The 17,311-nt window shown below is 35.3% G+C and overlaps 1 protein-coding gene across 1 annotated transcript in view; it reads right to left on the reverse strand.

The window, feature by feature from the left end:
* Window positions 1-15,177, reverse strand: part of CCDC178 (coiled-coil domain containing 178) — a 305,267-nt gene extending 290,090 nt beyond the window's left edge. The window contains exons 1-2 of the mRNA XM_037036942.1: window positions 15,095-15,177; window positions 3,147-3,236 (exon numbers count right to left, since the gene is read on the reverse strand). Coding sequence (XP_036892837.1) covers window positions 3,147-3,236; window positions 15,095-15,152 — 148 coding nt within the window. The 5' untranslated portion in view covers window positions 15,153-15,177. The remainder of the gene's footprint in view (window positions 1-3,146; window positions 3,237-15,094) is intronic.
* Between the last annotated feature and the right edge of the window lie 2,134 nt (window positions 15,178-17,311).

A 17,311-nucleotide genomic window follows, 5' to 3' on the forward strand; every position in this document is an offset into this window, starting at 1 on the left:
TTTTTCTTACTTCTTCATTGCCTATTTCTCCTCTTAGGCATGACTGTGTGTAAGAATTAATTTTCTTTTAGTCATCCCCTCTAAGTGATTAACTCCCACCTAAACATCTTTAGAGCTAATTTTACCTTGAATTCCTTGTCAAAATGTACAAATCTTCCAAAACATATCCTTCCTAGAGCCTGACCCTAGCAATGGATGTAGAACAAAGAAGGTGAGACCTGAGGGATCCTTTGGGGGATGAGAGGATGAAAGTTGGAATTAGAATGTACGTATTGAGAAGCTGATATACCACAAACAAGGAAACAGAGAAATCCATGTAGACACCAGTAGACTAAGATGTCAAGCCAAAATGGCTACAGAGGAAAAGAAACACGTCCTACCACCAGAAATAGAGCTGGAAAAGATGCAGGAGACATACAGAGAGAGCTCCAGAATGGGAGGGATCTGATGTGGTCCAAGCAGTGAGAATGGTGTCTGACACGGAGTGGATAGCAGAAACTATTTGGCAAATAACAAAATGATGAGAGACTAAAGATACACCAGGATAAAACTTTTGATTGCAGGCCTGCCTCAAATCTATTTGGCATTCAACATTTGGACTTTTTCAAGACAAACAAGCCAAAGGTAGTCTTCAAGAGACAAACCAATTTGCAAAACCAATAGTTCTAAAACTAAGCTCATCCTCATTCCACTCAACCTCTTTCTCTTTCTTACTTCTCTGTTCTCATTATCGAAGTACACAACAGTTAAATCACTATTGAATTCTCTTTTTATTCAAGTTCCTGTCTTACTATATTACCAAATATTTCTTTGTAATATCTCTTTAATTCCTATCTTTCATAACCATTGATCCTTTATAAATCAAGCCCTTATTACCTTAAGCCTGGACTATAATGATAGAGTAACCTGTCTCCATATTTCCTCCTATAGCCAGATAATTCTGCATAGCAGACTCATTTTGCCAAGCAAAGGATTTGGTTTATATAATATCTCTACTTATATATAGAACCACTCCTGAGCCTGAAACTCAAAATGCATTATTTTAACTAATCATCTTTATATTTCTGAGTCTTCCTTATGGTATACTCAAAACCTATTTTTCCATATTTTGCACTATTATTACTGTTATTTGACATGCTATACTTCTTGCTTGAACACTGTCCTCACTTTTCATAAACAAATGCATCCTTCAAGATTCAGTTCAAACTTGTCCTTATCTACTAACAGTTCTCCTAATCCTTAGAAACCATAAATATTGCTGTTATTCAAAAACACTGAGGGCATTTCTTGTCCATACTATTCATGTGCCATGTACTACTGTGACACTGCGACTTACAATAAATAATTTGTATTTGGCCTTTGTCCTATTTTTGACATAGAGCTCCTAAAACCTTGGAATTTCCTGAGTGAGAGCCATAAAGCTGTCCTTCATCGTGTTAATGAGATGACTTTAGGATCAATCACCCATGGTCAAAGATACAATAAAGCACGCCTATGTAGTGAAGCCTCATAAAAACCCCCAAAACACAGGTTCAGAAAGCTTCAGGTTGTTGAACACGTGGAGATGCGGGGAAAGTGGTCTGCCCAGAGCGGACCTGGAAGCTTTGGGCCCTTTCCCCACAGGGCATGTGCCTTGCCCTATGCCTCTCCTCCATCTGGCTATTCCGAGTGATACCCTTTTTATAACAAACTGGTAATCTAGGAGTTAAACGCTTCTTTGAGCCCTGTGAGTCACTCCAGCACACTAATAAAACCCCAGCAGGGGTGTTCATTAAAACCTCCCGTCTCTAGCAGTTGGCCAGAAGCTGGTCTTGGGATTTCCACTGGCGTCTGCAATAAATAGAGAGGCAGTCTTGTAGGACTAAGCTCTTACGGGGATTCAATGCTATCTCCAGGTAGATGGTGTCACAATTGAATTGAATGCATGACACCCAACTGGTTTCATAGAGTTGCTTGAAAACCTCATGCCCACACATCAGAATCGAGGACAGAAACTTTTTATCCTCATCCAAAGACATCACTTCATTGCTTTTAGAGAGAGAGAAACATTGTTTCAATTGATGGGTTCTCACCTATGCCCCAATGAGGGACAGAACCCACAGTGTGGGAATGTGTCCTGACCAGGAATCGAACCTCCAACCTTTCCATCTATGGGATGATGGTCCAACCAACTGAGCCACATCAGCCAGGGCAAGTACAGAAACTTTTAACGACCTTATTTCATTTCTGTCACTCCACATAATTATCATTTTCTATTGTTTTATAATAGTTAATGCACAGTTACATATTATTTGGCCTAAAGATTTTGTACCCTATTTCTAAAATATATATACACCCTAGTAGCACATGTATATTCCAGGGTTTTTAATTTATTTGTTCATAAATCAATCCTTTTATAATTTAAAATTTGTCCAAACCTACCTATGGGCGATAAACTCTAAGCTAACTAGAGTTGATTAGTTTATAGACTCTAAGACAAGACATTAAAATTTTAGTCAAGATTTCTACTGGGCAGAAATAGATAAAGGATCAAAATGGCAACTTATCCCAATTTCACCCTGTCAAACTGAAAATCTCCAGAGCAGAAATTCACCAATCAAGATTAAATCAATGTTAAAGTTTTTGATATCATTTTCTCCACCAGAACAATCTAAGAAAAAAGTATGAACCCCTGTATATCGAGTGTACACATACATAATCTCTTTCTACATATTTCCTCATTTAATATAAAAAATACTTTCAAAGATGTTTAATAGATTTTCAGTGAGCAATTTTGAATTCTGGATTTCACACCTGCAAAACATAAATCCTTCCTCTCTTCCTTTAAAAAGACACATCCTTGTCAAACCGAAAAGTTCCTAGCACCTGCCAGTCATGGCATGAGCAATGAAAAAAAAGTTCATTTTTAAAATCCATCCATTTGTGAAATTGTAAACAGTTCTCACAGACTAAATTGTAATGAATAATTTATTAGTAATAAAATACATTATAATATTATATTCTCTATACTATTTCATTACTTTGTTAACTTCATTGATGTGCAGGGGTTGTTTCTCAATAAAAATATAATATTGACATCACAAACTAATGAGTGAATATAAATATAGTTTACATAGGTTACTGTACAATTTACATTCAGTCCTCACCTTCAGTATTGGTCATTTTATTTTCAGAAAAAATCTCACCAGCTTCCTTAGGGGTGCCAAATAAAACCAATGCTTGCGATGCGGCATTATCTTTGTAAAAGAAAAGAAAATTTTTAGAAAGCAGTTAATAGCAATGTTTAAATAATTAAACTAATGCACAGAACTATGTTGTGAAAGTACTGCCCTTGGAAAAAGCAATGATAACGCAAATATTAACTGAAACCTTCAGTAGAATGCATTTAGATGTTTTTCTGGGTTATTCAACTTGGTTACCTCTCACCAAAAGGTATTCAAACTCGCGTGCAGCCATTAGCAGCAAGCAGAAGGACCAGCAGTAGGTATCCCATGGTGATAAAACACGTCAAACAGAATGGACTGGTGGCTGTTTGTTTATCATGTGTACATTTAACAAAATGCATTAAATTATTATTTTCAAAGGAGCCTTTCATAGTATATAAATTACAAAGTAATAAAGAATTACACATATTGCTCTAATGGCATTAAAATACTTTGATAGATTATACAGGCATATACAAATATAAGATTTAAGTGCTTGCAGAAGAACCAATACTAACATTTAGTAGCCATTACAAGTAGGATATTTATCTTCTAAAACTGCACAAAAAATAAAATGAGGCAAAAATAAATTTGTATGAAAAATTAACAAACATAAAAAATAATGTATTGAAAAAGTAAAAAAATAATGTATTGAAAATGTATAAAAATAGTGCTACCAGTTATTATATGTGAATGATTTAAATTTATCTTAAAAAATACCAAATAAAAATGATACGGAAAAAACTGTAAATAAAATATATACATTTTGCCCTGGCTGGTGTAGCTCAGTGCATTGAGCGCAGGCCTGCAAACCAAAGAGCCGTGGTTCGATTCCCAGTCAGGGCACATGCCTGGGTTGCAGGACAGTTCCCAGCAGGGGATGTACAAGAGGCAACTATATATATATATATATATATATATATATATATATATATATATATATATATACACATACACACATTTCTTTCCTAAGAAACAAACTTGATGTAAGCAAATTATGAAGGAATCTAGAACTTAAACTAAACAGTTATTAACTCTTAAACCTAAAATAACTATTTTATAGTTAAAGCTCTAGTCAATAACTATTTATGTGTGTGTAGTAATACAGTGACATCATCTTTAAAAAGCACTGTTTTAATACAAAACAATTTTTTAAAAATATAAATTTCAACTCACCATCATTTATGCATAACATATGTATCTCAGAATAACCAAATTATATATAGATCTGATAATAAATGATAGATTTGATAAACATATTATGAATCCCACAATGAAGCAGAACACATGATTTTAACAGTAATAAAACTTTATGAAAAGTAAAAGTATCTCAGGCAGCAATATAATAACTGAAAAAATTTAACAAGTAGAAGCAATTTACAATTCAAAATTAGTCACATAAAATTAATTCAAAAGTACTTGGAAATTTTAATGTGCATTTCCAAATAACAAGCGAGTTAAGAAATATTTCCATGTCATAAGGTTTTCATTTTAAAAAATGAAAACACTATAGAAAAGTTTATTAAACTGAAAATCAACAACTCTTGTTAAACCCACCAGGGAATTGAAACCACAATGCAAACTAACCACAAAAACCAAAGAAACAAGGCAAACTACAAAGGATCATAGCTTGTTGGGAGGAGAAGTTGAAGTCAAGGGAGGGTCTAAAAATTTAAACTGCAATTGATGACCTGTTGGAGGCTGTGTGAACTAACTTGTGGATTAAAAATTCCTGGGAACCAGTTTGAGAGGGTCACTCACACTTTCATTAGCTTTATTCCCAGGAGGTTCACCAGGTTCTCACAGTGAACAATGAAAAAATAATCTTTCCTGTTTTCAGAAAGGGAAAGGGGAAAGTAACTATTCTAAATTACATCCAGAGTAAAAAAATAACCATTTTCAAGGCTACGGGCTATGTCCAGACTGTTCTGGTCTTTCCCTGCCCTCGAAAGAAACCACTCTAACAGAGCCTGATAGAGGGAAGGGAAATGCCCAACTCCACCTCCCCATAGCCTTCTTGTCTCATTGAATGTGGAAGAAGATTTAGCAGCATGGCATAGCATTATGTATTTGTCAGAACCCATGGAACTGAACTACATGAAGAACAAGCCCTAACATAAAATATGGGCTTTGTTCCACAATAATCTATCAACTCTAACAAACTCTAATACCAGTGAAAGCGGTTAATAATGCCTGAAACTGTAAGGGGGCAGACAGTGAATATGTGGGAACTCTAAACTAACTGCTAATTTTCTGTGAATCTGAAACTACTCTAAAAATTAAAATTTATTAATTAAAAAATTTGATCAATAGGAATTGTCCCTGAGGAAATCAAGATTTTGGATTTACTAGTCAAAGAATTTACATCATATTTTTATCCTAACTTGAGGACACTTTTTTCATTGCCTTGAGAGAGAGAGAGAGAGAGAGAGAGAGAGAGGGAGAGGAAGGACCCTGGCTGGTGTGGCTCAGTGGATTGAGCACTGACCTGAAAACCAAAGGGTCACTGGTTTGATTCCCACTCAGGGTACATGCCTAGGTTGCCAGCCAGGTCCCCAGTAGAGAGAGAGGAAGGGAGACAAACATCAATGTGAAAGAGAAACATCAAATGGTTGCCTCCCTTACAAGCCTGAACCCAGGATCAATAGCATGATGGACCAGGTGTCAAACCCACAACCTATGCATGTGCCCTGACTGGGAATCAAACTCACAACTTCAGCTATGGGACAATGCTCCAATCAACTGAGCCACACCAGCCAGGGCAAGACTTTACATCGTCTATTTTAAATATTTTCAAGGAGCTAAAAGAAATCCATGTTTAAAGAACTTTTTAAAGGTATGGGAATGATATCAAATAGATAATATCAATAAAACAAAAGTAATAAGGAACCAAATAGATATTATGGAGTTGAAAACTATAATAAATGAAATGAAAATTTCTCTAGAGGGGCTCAAAAACTACGTTGAACGGGCATAAGAAGCAAAAATGGTAGGCACAAAATAGACAGGGGGATATTAAGAATAATTTGGGAATTGGAAAAGCCAAAGAACTTACATGTACGAACCATGGACATGAACTAAGGGGTGGGGGGAATCCTGGTAGGAGGGAGGGATGCAGGGTGGAGGGGAATAAAGGGAGAAAAAAATGGGACAAGTGTAATGGCATAATCAATAAAATACACTTTAAAAAATAAAGATTAATGAATTTGTAGATAGGTCAGTTGAGATTACCCAGTCTGAGGAACGGGGTTTGGTGGGGGGAGGGAATGAAGAAAAATGAATAGAACCTTGGAGACCTGTATGACAAGCTTACCATCATATGCATAATTGAGGTCAGAGAAAGAAAGGGCAGGGAAAAAGGGATAGAAAGACTTATTTAGGAATCAATGACTAAAATATTTTAAATATGATGATTCACTTTAATTTATACATCCAGGAAGCTCAAGAAACTGCAAGTAGAATTTAAAATATTAGACAAATCACAGCTGTGAAAAGCAAAAAATCTTGAAAGCAAAGAGAGGCAAGAAATAAATCATTCACAAAGAATCATCAATAAGAGCAAAGGTGATTTATGAATAGAAACCACAGAGCCAGAAGGCAATAGAATGACATTTTAAAAACAATGAATAAAAAAATTGTCAACCAAAATAAAATTTTAGTTCAATCTTTATTGTAATTTTTTCCGTTACCTTTTAGCCCCTTACACCCCTACCTACCAGTTGTTACCATACTGTTATCCATGTCCATGATTTAATCTAGCAAAACTACCATAGAAATAAAGGAAAAAGTAAGACATTTACAGATAAGTAAAAACTGATGTTTTCACAAGAAGACTTGCTACAACTTTAAAAAGACTCATTCAGGTTCAAATGAAAAGAAAATAGTAACTTGAATCCTCATAAGAAATAAATGACAACCCTGGCTGGTGTAGCTCAGTGGATTGAGCGCAGGCTTGCAAACCAGCCAATTGTGGTTTGATTCCCAGTCAGGGCACATGCCTGGGTTGTGGGCCAGTTCCCAGTGGGGGACGCATGAGAGGCAACCACACACTGATGTTTCTCTCCCACTCTTTCTCCTTCCCTTCCCCTCTCTCTAAAAAATAAATAAATAAAATAATTTTTTAAAAAAGAAATAAATGACAGGGAACTTCAGGGGAAAAGGGGAAGGGTTTACAGGAACAAGTATAAAGGACACATGGACAAAAACTAAGGAGGGTGGAAATGTTAGGAGGAAGGTAGGGAGCACTGGGAGGGTGGGCTGGGATGGGGGTAAAAGACAGAAAACTGTACCTGAACGGCAATTAAAATGAATTTTTTTCAAAAAAAGAAAGAAAGAAATGGCATAGCACTAGAAAGAAAGGTAACTATGCATTACATATTAGTTAAATATAAAATAATTATAAATGTAGCTTTGGTTTATAGCTTTTTATCTCCTATTTTATTTAAAATACAACCTTAAAAAGTAAAAATTTAAATCTACAGTGGTCGTTAAAAATGTACAAAGAGAATTTGTGATAATAACAGCAGAAGGGAAGGTGAAATGGAGCTATATAGAAGAAAAATTCATGTTTAATATTAAAATTGCATTATTATTAATCTGAGATTGTTACAAATTATGATGTTAATTGTAACCTCCAGCATAAACACTAAGAAAATAATTCAGGAGTATATAGTAGGACATAAGACAAGGCAAGAAAAATGGTACACTAGAAAATATATTTTTATTGTATGAAAGAACAAAGGAAAAGAAAGACATGAGACATCCTGAAAACTATTAAGTGGCAGATTTAAATGCTACTTTGAACAAACTAAACTAAATGTCAATGGATTAAACTCTCCAATCTAAAGTCAGATACTAGCAGAATTCAAAAACACACTTTAGATTCAAAAACAAAAATAGTATGATGGTAAAAGGATGTTAAAGGTATACCACACAGAGAGCTGCAGGAGTCATACCAGTATCAGGTGAAATAGACTTTAAGACAAAAATGATTAGTAGAGATCAAAAACTATGTATAATGATGAAAGGGTCAAGTTATCAGGAAGTTGTAACAATTATAAACATATGCCAACCTAACAAATCCTCAAAATGCTTGAAGCATGCTGACATAACTGAAGGAAGAAATAGACATTCAACAACAAAATGAGAGACTTCAATTGCCCACTTTAGATAACAGACACAACTAGGAAAAAGTTAGGCAAGTAAATAACACACCTGAAAACATGATAAATCAACTGGACCTAACAAAACACTAGCAGGGGTGTCCAACCCCATGGCCCACAGCCCAGGATGGCTGTGAATGCAGCCTAATACAAAATCATACATTTACTTACAACATTATGGGATTATTTTGCTTTCATTAGTGTTTATGTATTTAATGTGGCCCAAGACAACAATTCTTCTTCCAGTCTGGCCCAGAGATGCCAAAAAAGTTGGACACCACTGATACTAGAGAAAATTCCACCAACGAGCAAAACCACATTTTTTAAGTTCGCATGAAACATTCTCTATAATAGAGCATATAATAAGCCATAAATAAGTCTCAGTGTATTAGAAAGAGATGATTTACAAAATATCTATGCAGAACACAACAGTGAACATAGAAATCAATGACCACAGCAAATTTGGGAAATTCTCATACATGTGAATTTTAGATGCAACTTTGAATAAACAATGGATCAAAGAAGAAGTCACAAGGCAAATTAAACAACACTTCAAGATGAATGAAAACAAAATCACAACATATCTAAACTTATACAGTTTAGTGAAATCAATACTGAGGGAAATTTGTAGTTGTACATACCTACATTTTTTAAAAAGGTAAGAATTCAAATTAATAACATTTTAAGTCTCTCATCCTAAGAAAAAGAACAAACTAAGTGTGAAAAGTCAGAGGAAGGAATATTAGAGTAGAGACAAATGAAATGGAGAATAGCGGGACATTAAAAAAAATACACAGAACCAGAAGGTGCTTTGAAAATATTAACAAAATTGACAAAACTTTAGCTTAAGTGACCCAGGGTCAGGGTGGGGGTGGGGGGAGACAATACTTGAAGTACTAAAATCAAGAATGAAAGAAGGATATTACTCACTACCTTACAGAAAGGCTTACAAGGGAATACTATAAACAATATTACAGCAATGAATTAGATAAATTAGATGAAATGGACAAATTCCTAGAAAGCAACAAATTGTCAAAATTGGCTCAAGAAAGAAAAATAGAAAATTTGAATAGAATTATAACAAGAAATTAAATTAGTAATAAAAAATTCTCCCAAAAAGAAAAGCCCTTGACCAAACAGCTTCATCAGTAAATATTACCAAACAGTTAAAGAGTTAACACTGGTGCTTCATAAATTTTGCAAAAAATTGAAGAGAAGGAAACACTGGCCAACTCATTCTATGAGCCCCACATTACCCTGACCCCAAACCAAAGACATCACAAGAATAAAGCTATACACAAAAAATGCCTTATGAACACAGACACAAAAATCTTCATAAAATACTAGAAAACCAAATCAGTAGCATATAAAAAGGATTATATACCATGTTCAAGTGATATTCATCCTGGAAATGTTCAACATATAAAAATCTATCAGTGTCTTACACTACATTAAGTGAAAAAATAAATAATCACTTCAATAGACACCAAAAAATGTATTTCACAAAATTCAATCACAGTCATGTAAACACACACAATAAAATAGGAGCAGAGAGAAACTTCTTCAATATAATAAAGGGCCTTTGTGGAAAATCCACAACTAACGTATTTTATGACAAAGAATAGAACCTTTCCCCTAAAATCAGGAAAAAAGACCAGCACATCTACATTTTGCCAAATCTATTCAATACTGTTGTGGAGATTCTGGCTGTAGTAACTAGACAAGATAAATAAAATAAAACACAACCAAAAATAAAATTAAATAAAAGGCATCAAAAAATAAGACACTTAGGAATAAATTTAATAAAAGAAGTGTAAGACTTGTTCACTAAAATCTATAAAACATTGTTAAAAAAATAAGAATCCAAATAAGTAGATAGGTATCTTGTGTTACTGAACTGGAAGTTACCATCTAAAATTTAGGACTCCTCAAATAGATCTACAGATCAATGCAAGCCCTATCATTTTCCAATAGCCTTTTTTTTCTTTGCAGAAATTGTCAAACTGATTCTAAAATTCACATGGAAATGCAAGGGACTCAGATTAGCCAAAATAGAGTTGAAAAAAACAAAATTGAAGAAATCATACTTTCTGCTGTTAAAAATCACTGCGAATCTATAATATTTAAGACAATGTGATACTAGCATAAAGACAAACATGTATATCAATGAAATAGAATTGAGGTTCCTGAAATAAATCCATATCTATAATCAGGTGTTTTTTATAAGAATGCTAAAATGACCGAATGACAAAAGAAGAATCTTTTTTCAACAGATAGTAGGACAACAGGATATGTGTTTGTGTATATATATATATATATATATATATATATATATATATATATATATATGAGATGAATTTTGACTCCTATCTCAAACCATATATAGAAATTAATTCAGAATGGATCAGAGACTTAAATGCAAGTGTTTAAGCAATAGTTTGTTTGATATAACATTAAAGTAACAAGCAATTTTAAAAATTTGATAAATTGACTTCATTAAAATAAAAAGGTTTTGTGCAGCAAAGGACACATTAAGGAAGTAAAACTACAACTCCTACTATAGGCAAAAACATTCGCAAATCATATATTTGATAAAGGTCTAGTTTCTAGAACATGTAAAGAATTCTTACAACTGAATGATACAAAAGACGGATAACTCAATTTTAAAATAGGCGAAAGACTTAAATACATATTTCTTCAAAGATACACAAAATGGCTACAAGCACATTTAAAGATCCTCGTCATCATGGATGGACTGCGAGAATATCATCCAAAGCAAAATAAGTCAGACAGAAAAAGTTAAGACCCATATGATTTCACTCATATGTGGGGCGTAAAACGGAAAGCAACAAATGAGCAAACAAGAACAAAGTCTCATAGACAACAGAGAATAGTATGCTGGTTACCAAAGGAGAGGGGTGCCGGAGCAGGGGGGGCGGCGCAGAAAAGTGTAAAAGGGTCAAATATATGGTGACAGAAGATGATGTGACTGTGGGTGCTGGGTGCACGATGCAATGTGAAGATCCTGTATCATAGAAATATACACTTGAGTTTATAATAATCTTCTTAACCAATGTTGCCACAATAAGTAAAATAAAAAGAAAAAAAATCCTCGTCCTCATTAGTCATTAGGGAAATGCAGATCAAAACCACCGTGTGACGCCACCTCCCACCCATTAAGATGGCTGTCATATTTTTAAAACAAAAAGACACAAATGGAATTTAACAAGTGCTGCCAAGAGTGTAGAAAAACTGGAATGCTAAATATATTGCTCTTTGGAATGTAAACTATAGCAGTTGCTTTGAGAAAAACTTGGCAATTACTCAGAAAGTTAAACATAAGTCATGAAATGACCCAGCAATTCCTATCCTAAGTGTACACCCACCAGAAATGAAAACAGATGTCCACATGAAAAACTTGTACTTGAATTTTCAAAACATTATTCATAACCCAAATATCCATCTATTGATCAATGTATAAACAATGTGTAAATATTCATGAAATGGAATCTTGACAAAATTCTAGTTGAAGAAGACGGGCACACAAAGCCGTCACTTGAAATGTCCAAAATGGTGTCCCATCCTGCCTCCCCTACCCACACCTGCCAAATAAGGCCCTGCTGAGTTGGCATTTCTGCTACTTCTGAAATGTTGAAATAAATATAGAAAGAAATGGCATCCTTGTTTATGTTGAGCGATGACACAGAGGGGACCCCAGAAACCTGTCAGGTGGGACATCACCGTCTGGATGTCTCACGAGGTGCTGTGAGCCGAGCGCGAGGACTTGTGGCTGCGGTGGAACCTGGGCCAGGTGCACGTGCTGAGCCAAGTCCCGCCCTGGGTGGCGGGGGACACATGGAGGGCCGCCTACAATTTGACCAGGGACTGGGATGCTGTACTTCAGACCTTTGGGCCTGTGCATCTCCACTGCAATCTGTCTCGCAGCTGGTGCTGTCAAAGGGGTCCTGTGGGCAGAATCTGTCAGCCAGCTGACATGCACTAGGGGAAGGCCTGGCCGCTGGGCCCACAGAGAAGCCAGAGCACTCCTTGACTGGCAAGTGGTCCTTCCCTACAAACACTGAATCGCCGGCCACCTGAGTCTCCCCCACGACGTGGGGCTGTTTCTTGTTTAGGATGCTGCACCACAGCTACCACCATCCACTTGTTTCGGACACTACATCTCCACAATGGAGTGCCTTGAACCGGCGCTGGTGGTCAGCGCACTCACGTAGAGAAAGAGCCCAGCTGGGCTGCGGGGATGATCTGGGTGGCACAGTGTGCAGCACCACTTCATGGGCATCTAAAACTCATGCCCCCTGTGCAAGGATGATGTGCAAATTCATGAAGCATTCTATTAAATAAAGCTCGTGCCCTACATGGTCTCCTCACACAGCGTGCCCACTGGAAGCCAGGCACCACACTGTCCTCCTAGATGTTGGTAAGGATGTAGGGGCAGGCGCAGGTGTCTGCAGCCCCGAAGCACCAGATCTTTCATGCCTAGGCCATGTCTAACTTGTTCTTCTTGCTAAGTAGCTGCTGATGTCCTGGCTAAGCCATTGGGGCGGGGAGGGGAGTGGGTACTGCGCCTTCACGTACATGTGCTTGCTGGGGCACACTTGACTCCTCACTGATGGTCTCACAGTATGAGATAAGAGGTCAGATTTTTTAATTTTTCCTTTTTTTGACAAGTCAGATTTTTCGATAGAGATGCAGGTGAAGCCTCATGCAGATCTGCCGGTGAGCTTAAGGGCACCTGCGATGATGTGTTCCACCAACATCTCTGGTAATACACTGCACCGTGGGATGCAACTTGGGTGGTGGATTCAGCCCCTCCACCTACCTAGGCAGGTTGGCTGGGTTCTTGGCCTCCACACAGGGCCTGACACCAGGACTTACAACGAATGTTATCACCTGCATGTTGTGAGCGTGACTGAAGGGGTGATGGTGTCAATCTTCAACAGGAACCGGTCTGTGTCTACCAGGCCTGTGATGTTCCTGCAAAGCAGGTAGATTTATGGTTGCCAGGGGCTGGGTAGAAGAAGAATGAGGAGTGATTGCTAATATTATAGGGCTTCTCTGGGAGCTTATGAAAGCGTTTTAGAATTATGGTGATGGTTGCACAATATTGTCCTTATACTAAAAAATATTGAATTGCACATTTTAAACAGGTAAGTTTTTATAGTGTTTGAATTCTAATAATTTTTAAAGGTTAAGCACCATAGTGCTTATAGTAAGTGCTTTATTCAGCAAAGCTGCATGCTGAGGAAATCTCTACTTTATTTGAATGTGACATGACAGCCCAATCCTTTCTTAAAATTTCTCTGATATGTCAAGGGAAATTTGTAGCTTTAAATAATTATATATGAAAACCAAAAAAGGCCGATAATTAGTCATCTAAGCATCCTAACTAAGAGTACATGGAGGGGAAGAATTAAAGAAAGTAGAAGGAGTAATATTATCTAAAATTAATGAAATAGAAAGTATAGCAACAAATAAAACCCTAGAGATGATTTAAAAGGTCAGAAATTGCTACTTTGTACATTTTAGCACAAATGAACATATCTAGCAAAAATGATTAATAAAAGGGTAGAAACAAGAGAAACAAATCCAATATGATGAATGTAAAGGAAGAATAATTGCATATAGAGAGATATATAAATGAAACACTTAACAATATTGTATCAATGCATTTAAAATTTAATCAAATGAACAGATGTTTAAAAGAAAAAGATAATTTTCCAATAGTGAAATAAAAATAAATAGAAAGCCTAAATAGTGCTATAACCACTAAATATTTTGTATGAACAGTTTAACATTTCCCTAAAACTGAAGCCATAAGTTCAGCCAAACATTCAGCCAAATGTTCAGCCAAACATTCAAGAGAAATAATTCAAATATTACATATTTTTCTCAGAGAATAGAAAATGAATAAACATCTTCCAATTCAATTGTGAAGTTATTAGTATCTTAGTATCAAAACCAGACAAGAACAAAGAAAACTTAGGGGCCAATTTGCTATGCTTATTGAGAGTACAGTAAGAATTTTGATACAGCCACAATAGTTTCATGATTATTGACACAACATAAAGATAGAATTTAATGTTGATGTTAAGAAAAATATTATGTTGAATATTATCCAGGAGAAATTAATAAATAAGACCTCACACAGTGAATTTGTAATATTAATGACAGAGTGACATACATTTCCAAAGGTTGGTACATAATTAGATCCAGTACATCATCCAGCAATTTGTTTTCAGCATAAAAGTTTAAAATCTGCCAAGACATGGTAACAAACACTGAAGGCTGATAAATCCCTGTTATTTCAACATAGATATCTCAATGCTTTGCTTGACGAGCTGAATGCTCTCTGTGGAGGTTGGTTGTTTTACACAAAGTATGGGGACCCTAATGGGGCAATGATGCCAAAGAGATAAAAATTAATTTTAACTGATAATCACTATTTATGCCAGCATTCCAAATATTGGACCGAATATCATTTGAATACAGATATCCTGAACTTACTAACCAATCCAGACAGTGGGTTCTTCTTAAACTGACTTACCCCTTTCACTTCCCTCAACTTCCTGGGCCCAGTAAGTTTTGGTTTTGTGACCACTGATCCTGGAGAAGACCCCTGTTTTTGCAGCTGCTTCCTTCTGTGAATGAGTAGAATTGCATTGACCTACTGACCTAGTTTCAAAGCAAAGCACTTATGGATAAACTTACCTTTCTTGGTTTGATCCTCTTCAGAGGAAGAAAAGGAAATTGTCTTATTTTCAGGCATGGTTATTTACAGTAGTTTGAGACCTAATTAGAAAGAAAACATATTTAAATATCATGAATCAAAATTAGTTTATATTTAATTTCACTAAAAATTATCAATTTAAGAATTGTTAGTGTCAGAATAGGTTTCTAATATTATAAAATATAAATGTGTAAAAATAAATACTAAATTATGTTCAAAAGGTAAGGAAATCCAACAATATACTCTTTCTCCTACAAGGGTTAGTATGATCCTATTTAGGATCACCAAATATGAAAATCCTTATTCAAGAAAGTTCTTTGATCCCCTGCATTGTTGGTAACTTATATAGATACCTGACCTAACTAGTAGATAATTTAACATTCATCATTCTAACTATAGGGATTCTGGAACCTACAATGTTTCATTTTGTGTGATATAGTTAAACCTTACTGTCTATCTCTACTTTACTTTCTCTCAGTTTGTTTATAGGCATTTTATTTATTTATTTATTTAAATTTATTTAATTATTTTTCAAGTACAGTGTTCTGTCTATTACTCCCATCCCATCCCACTCCCTGTGTTCCCCCCTCCCTCCCATTTCCACCCTTCTTAGTTGTCATCCATGTATCCTTTATATTTGTTCTTCTAAATCCCTCCCCTATTTCCCCCTGAAATTCCCTCCCCTCTCCTCTCTGGTCACTGTCCCCCTGTTCTCTATTTCAGTGTCTTTGGTTATATTTTGCTTGCTTGTTTATTTTGTTGTTTAGCTTCCTGTTAAAGGTGAGATCATATGGTATTTGTCCTTCAAAACCTGGCTTATTTCATTCAGCATAATGCTTTCCAGTTCCATCCATGCTCTTGCAAAGGGTAGGAGCTCCTTCTTTCTTTCTGCTGCATAGAATTCCATTGTGTATATGTACCATAGGCATTTTATAATGAAGAAAGGCAAATATATACAAGGTAGAGATATGTCCATTAACCCAATTTCAGTAATTATCACCTTAGAGGCGATATGAATTCTATATACTCCCCCACTGCCCTGTTTAAGCTACCCTTGATCATGGTTAAGCAAATCTCAGATGTTATAGTATTGCACTTGTAAATATTTCAAAAATAGTTTAAACACAAGCATACTACCAATAATGTAATCAACACAATTTAATAGTACTGCCTTAATATCACTTAATACAGTTAGTGTTTATATTTATTTCATTTTCTCATATTTTTCCTACTTTAAAAAAATTTTGGAGTAATGGTACAAACAGCATGGCATTTAACTGAAATGTGTTTCAAGTCTCATTTAATCTATGAGTTCTCCCTCCTCTTTTCCTCTGCAATTTATCTAGTGTAAATCAAATGCTTTGGTTATAGGGTTCTCCACATTCTTGACAACCTCACTGCTCTATGTTTAACAAGCTTCTCCTTTGTACTTCCTGTAAATTTGTATTTATTAGAAATTTAAACTACTAAATGGAAAAACAATTCCATAACATAACTAATAGTAGACCTAACTAATAGTAGACTCTTAATTTGTAGGCCTAAAGCATTATATATTTTGGAGAATGGAAATATTTTAGTTCAATTGTTATCTTATAAATCAGATAATTCTGATTGAAATGAGTCAACTTCTTCAGTGTAAAAAGATTACTTAGGGAAGAGTGCTATGAAAGAAAATCCTGAACCCAAATACAGTGCCTTTTTGAATAAACCAACTGATTTACTTCATCAAGACCAGCTTATTAAAGCAAAGGAAGCTATAGAAAAGCACATCATTAAATTTTACTTTATAGCAACATTTAAAAAATTTTAATTCATTGAAAATTGTAGTTGAAACATAGACTCCTATTTCCTCTTCTACACAAAATTACTAGAAAAATATAATAAAAAAGAAGAAAAGTAAATTGTTCCAGGAATGTAGAACTGAGTATAATAGAAAATGCTTTTACAGCTTTTTTACAAAAATGCTAATAAAAACCTGGTGAAAACATATTTTTAAATCTTCATAGAAGCATCTGAGAACTAACAAGTTAATATGAACACCTAATAATATCTGGTAGAAGACAGAAATACAGAGAGGTGAGACCAGCATGTGAAGCCTCTTTTACCAGGCCAACATCTGACCTGAAAGAGGCGGCTGAAAGGCTGAGCAGTAGTTGTAACAGACACACAAAATTTTGGAAGCAAGAGATGGAATCCCA

Source organism: Sturnira hondurensis, unplaced genomic scaffold, assembly GCF_014824575.4.
Source record: "Sturnira hondurensis isolate 20B ecotype Veracruz unplaced genomic scaffold, ASM1482457v3 Scaffold0001872, whole genome shotgun sequence".
NCBI lineage: Eukaryota > Metazoa > Chordata > Mammalia > Chiroptera > Phyllostomidae > Sturnira > Sturnira hondurensis.